This window comes from Buceros rhinoceros, unplaced genomic scaffold (genome assembly GCF_000710305.1).
Source record: "Buceros rhinoceros silvestris isolate BGI_N320 unplaced genomic scaffold, ASM71030v1 scaffold10443, whole genome shotgun sequence".
In the NCBI taxonomy this organism is placed as follows: Eukaryota; Metazoa; Chordata; class Aves; order Bucerotiformes; family Bucerotidae; genus Buceros; species Buceros rhinoceros.
This window is the reverse complement of record NW_010405402.1, coordinates 1-5,434: the sequence shown is the minus strand read 5'-3', so window position 1 is coordinate 5,434 and position 5,434 is coordinate 1. Positions and strand designations below refer to the sequence as shown.

General features: G+C 47.5%; 1 protein-coding gene across 1 annotated transcript in view; it reads right to left on the bottom strand.

Moving 5' to 3' along the window:
• GRIP2 (glutamate receptor interacting protein 2) overlaps positions 1 to 5,342 on the bottom strand; it is a gene marked incomplete at its 5' end in the record, with an annotated part of 50,851 nt that extends 45,509 nt beyond the window's left edge. The window contains one exon of the mRNA XM_010133712.1: positions 5,197 to 5,342. Within this exon, the coding sequence (XP_010132014.1) occupies positions 5,197 to 5,342 (146 nt within the window). The remainder of the gene's footprint in view (positions 1 to 5,196) is intronic.
• Positions 5,343 to 5,434: the final 92 nt, after the last annotated feature.

Below are 5,434 nucleotides of genomic sequence, written 5' to 3'. Positions count from 1 at the left end.
CTGAAGGGAAGGAGATAGGGAAAAAAATAATGAAAAGGGTTGCTGGAGTGGTAAACTTTCTTTGCAAGGAAAATACCTACTCCTCTCAGTTTTACCCAGCGTCCGAGCTTCTCAGCTTTGCCAAGCGTTTCCAGGGAGGTCTCAGCACAAAGGTGAGAAAAGCGAGTTTTGGATACCTACTCGCATGCCAGGACATAGGTTATCAATAAGACTGTAGGAAATCACAGTCCTGCCTCCAGCCCACAGTCTCTCCTCTCACCGCACACTTCGCAAGCCACCCTGCTGTCCTTTTTAATTCCCATCCCCAGTGGCATAACCGAGAATTGCTCCAAATCCATTTTATAGAGACATTTGTTGAGGAAGTACCAGCCAAGCCTCTATTAATTATTCTAGGGAAATATTTGGCTCAATCAAAGGTCAGGAGCCTGCAATTTAGCAATATTTGTGAGGTGTGATTAACATGGGGCTATCACACCCAAGCTAATTTAAAAAGAAACACAGAGAGGCCAGGGCAGGCCATGCAATAACCTTACTGTAGGGAGCCAACTGTCACTGCTGCTTTGGCACCATGAGGTGTTCCTGCACCATCACACACAACTGCAACCTCACATGGCATCTGTGGAAAAGACATCCGTGGCTCTCCTGCATTTCACAGCAAATCTCACCTTACTTAAAGCAAGATCCTTTCTCACAAGCCAGGAGAGTCTAAGCAGTTTTTCTGGAGGCTCAGCATTCACAAGAGATTCAACTCCAATGCTGCCCAGTGTGTACTGAGGGCCAAAAATCATACCATTGCAGAACAAGCATCACTGAGGCCAATGACACCGAGTTTAATGTGGATACAGCAGCTTGCATCATTTCTCTAGGGTTTTGTTACCAAGGAACAGAAAAATCATGTATGCATACGCTGCCTTGCACGGCCGTGCAGATTTTCATGTAAGGGTTTGGAAGCGGTTTGTAAGCGACGAATTGTGTTTCCCAGAGGAGGATGGCACCATTTTATAGACTGGGAAACTGAGGCACGGATGTCACAGGACTTGTCCAAAAATACATGCTTGCTTCGTGGATAGTCAAATAGGGTCCAGAAGACCCATTCCCTGTTGTGGGATGAATAATGTTACATCTCCTGATACTGTGGGGGGGTAGCACGTATGCTATCTTTATCTGTCTTCAGAAACAATAGTTCAAGTAACCAAATAAACCCTTAAGCCCCCCACCTTTTTGAAGAAGTCTGCTCTTTTTAGGTGGCATGGCTAAATGAATAGGATAAGTAAATTCGATAGGACCCTGGTAAAAATCAGTATCACCAGCTCTGGCCTGAGTCAGTTAACATCTTTGCCCAAAACCTGCCTGCATTTTTCCTTCTGAATCCAAACTCCAGCCATTTCAAAATGCTCAGGTGGAAATACAGCAGCTACCAGGTGACCCATCACAGCTCTAATCAACCCTCTAACTTTCTCCACCAAAACAGAAAGAGGAAGGCTACCAAAACTTGCCCAAGTACAGCAAGGATATCCCATTGCTCTGTCCACCTGGCTGACCCCAGGGGGACAAAAAAGGGCTGAGCGAAACCTGCTCACACCCACATGCTTGAGGGGCTCTCACCAATATCATGATGGATACAGGGGAAAGTGGGTCTGCTCCAGACACCCCAGTGCAGAAGGCACAGAAGAGCTGGTTACTCCACCACTCAAAGCTGGGGCTTGGCAGGTGTTTTCTAAAAGATCTTTCCCTGAACAGCTTATTTTGGAGGAAACACTGTGGATTTTTTCCTTCTTGCACTGGGTTTTCTTGAGCCTCACCTGGCTTTGCTCATCTCCGTAAGGAAGGATGGCTCTTGTGACCAGGCTGGAGAGAGTTATGAGCGCTTGCCTGGGAAGTAAGTGAGGTGTGCCAGCAGGGATGATTGTTTCCCCACTGTAAAGCACTAGGGGAAGAGGCGGGGGGAAGAAAGGGCGGAAGAGGTACCTCCCTTGCAAATGCAAACAAGATAAAGCAAAACCTCCTAGAAGAACCAAACCAGGGAGCTGCTCCCTTCCAGCTTCATGGGCACATGGAGGTATTTGATGTCAAGGGTCCCTCTTCAAGCCCTACCTCCTGCCACTGCTCAGCAGACACCAAGCCATCACCCAGTTGGGAACACTACCAGCCCTCCACTCCATCAGCAGGAGAGCCCCACAGATCTGAAGAACTTCAGCATAAAAAGGAATGGGCAGAGGGGCAACCAGCGAAATAGAGAGGAGGAGGAGGGCACAGCAAACACTTTTGCTCATCCATCATCTCTGCCAGAGAGCTTCCCCTCCTCCATGAGTCAACCCTGAAGCCTTGCAGCCCAGCGCCTCGTGTCATGGCACACACAGCTTATTTACAGAGTAACTATTCAAACACCACCAGTTTCTGGCTGATCAGTCTATCTGTGATTGTGGGGGTTTTTTTTCTTTCCTTCCGCCTTTTTAAAAGGCCCATAAGATAGAGTGTCACCACAGGAAAGCATCTGTTCATTGCAATGTTTATCTGGCATCAGCAAGGGCAGAAATTTTCCCAATGCCCAAGGGAGGTGCATGCCAGTTTGCAATCCTTTTAAACGGAAACAGCAGATTAATTTAATTTCTTCCGTGGCCTTGAGAAATCTCAGCCAATTTGATTAAAAGCCTGCCACAGCCCCAGCCTGCACTGGCCTCCCTGGTGAAAGCCCAAGAGCTGAGGGATGCTCATTGGCAATGGCAAGCAGCTGCCGTGTCCCTCGCACTGAGAGCGGGCTGTCCTCATGCAGCTTATCCTCAATTTTGGCCAGGAAACCACGCAGCCAGCTGGGGAATGCCATGATTCAAAGTCCTCCACAGAAGCCTTGGTCTGTCACCAAGGACAGATGCAGAAAAACAACTTTCCCTCCTCAAGGGTCAGCCCACAGCACCCCAGCGCGTACAGCTGCAGCAGAGAGAGAGAGCACAATGAAAAAACCTCTGTTTTCCATAGGGATGAAGAGGCCAAGCACCACTTCATGGTGGCATCCTGAGCTCTTATAATGAATCGAGTGAACTGTATGACCATGTGTCCCCCAGCCCCTTCACCACGTTTTCAAACTTAAGGGTGCTCCCTTCAGGCCAACAACATCTCCACGCTACTCCCAGCACTTCCCTTCCCTCATCATCTTCCTGTGGCTGGTAAAGAGAATGTCTGTAATACTTGTGATGTGGGGATGATGTACTCATCTCCCCTTGCAGTTATTAGCTGCTCCTGGCAAAACCGCAGAGATTGTTTTAAGCTACACATTCTGCATCGTCTTCCCTAAAAGAAAGCAGGGCAAGTATACCCCTTTACAGGGTTGGGGAGAAGCACTTTCCATGCAGAAATTATCTAAGAAAGAGGCTGTTTTTACATCTTGGGATGTATTTGGCTGTGGTCCACTGTCTAGCAACATAAGATGGAGAATCACTGCGTAAAACCCTGCTCTGTGTTCACTCAACCTAACAGTTCTAGGTGGGAGAGTTACTCAAGAAGAAATATGAAGATATCTTCAAGGCTATTTTTGCTCCAAGTCAGGTTTTAAAATGATCAGCTTTCTGCAACATAGGTACCAGGGGACCGTACAAACAACAACTCCCCCCCAAAAGCCCATTTCTCATGCACCATTAATTGTTTGTTACTGTTCAGACTTGACAGTTCTGTGCAAAATCCCTTCTTAACTCTGCCTGCCCCCTCCCCGGGCAGGGCTGCCAGCCCAGTCAGCCTGCGGGAAGAGGAGCTGACATCCCTTACTGACCGCTACAGAAATCACCATCATACAGAAAGGTAGAAAATAGGGTTTGGGTGCTTTCTGTTTTCCATCATTTGAGCGTTTCCTCTTTTTCATGAATTCCAGACAATTTGTAAAGAGAAGCTGCTCCTGTAGCACGGCAGAAGGCAGGCAGCGTGCAGGCAACTGCCGAGGCATCAGGTTTTCTTTCCAGCTCTTCCAGCAGAACACATCTTTGTGTGGCACATGGCTGCCCAGGTCCTGGCAGCCTCCTCCCCCAGGGGAGATCCAGTACAGCCACACTTGTGAAGTTTCTGATGAAAGGAAGGGGAAAGCTTGGGTGAAGGAGACTCAGAAGGAAGCAGAAAGCCCTCAGGGCTGGCATGAGCAGCTCTCTTATCCTGGTGCGACCCAATGGTGCACATTGCATAGAGTGACTTCTGGCGTTCTCAGCAATCTTTCCTTGGGAGTGGTGTGGTATTAAATTCTTCCTGTTGCAGATGCTTTTCATTTCCCTTCTCACTGACAACTCAGAAAGCAACGTGATATCACAGACTCCTACTCCTCACTGGATCTGGGGCTCAGACATGCTGGACTGGTTTGCAAGATTTGCAGAAAAGACTCCAACTAGTCCAGCCTGTGGCCCCAGTGGAGGCAGAAACCACCCTGGGGTATATGCAACATCAAAATCTAACGCACAGCTCAATGAGCTTCCAGAACCAACACATCTTTGGACTTGTGGTAACCTTAAACTCATTAACAACACTCCCTGCAGTAACAGCTGTGTGTCACAAAGCCAGCTCAAAATGACTTTACAGTAGCTAATAATAAACCCTTTCCCAGGGCTTCAAACTGAAAATCAAATAAAAAAAAACCCCAAACCACCAACCCTCCAAACCCTCAAACTTAATATCTGCTGCGTAGAACACTTTTTAGAACTACCCATCCTCTGCCCTCCAGTAAATTCTGAGGTGTTTGGGGTCAATCAGTTGATCACCCCTCATTTATTTCAGAAGCAGATATGAACTAACATTTCTAAGAAAGGGAATAGCTCCAGAATTAAGCAGGGTCAAAATCCGGAATCGAAGCCACAGCCACATCAAGTCTCTGCCTGCCTGCAGCTCACTCTACTGCACACATTTAATAGCCGTATTTGAAGTGACTGGCAGAGCACTCCAGCCCCCTTTGACTCTATCTTATCCTATACCCTCTTTACCTACCTTAGAAAATCCTCTTTTCTCCCCTCCTCTAAACCCAGTCATCATTCTCATCGAGACACATCATTGGATAAGGGCATTTCAAATGCATTCCACTAGCCAGCTTTGAACCCCTACACCCACATTGGCAGCGCATTGTTCAGCAATTTTTCCACTGAAACTGAGCACCCCAGTTACTGTGTCTCGTCTCACATGTTTTCCAGGCAGTCAGAGAAAATGCCACCACAGCCATCTTGGCCTTACCCATGATAGTCACATCATACTCAATCTGGAAGAGTGCCTCCTGGCTGCACTGCCGCAGGATGTTGAGGGCGTCAGCGTGGGTCATGCTGTGCAGAGGGATGCCGTCAACGCTCAGCAGCCTGTCCCCAATTTTTAAGGACCCTTCCCTGTAGAAAATCATAGGCAAAAGTTTGGGGGGTTTTTTTTGGTGTATACTTATTTATTTATATTTAGATATGTTTTCTATATGTATTTATAT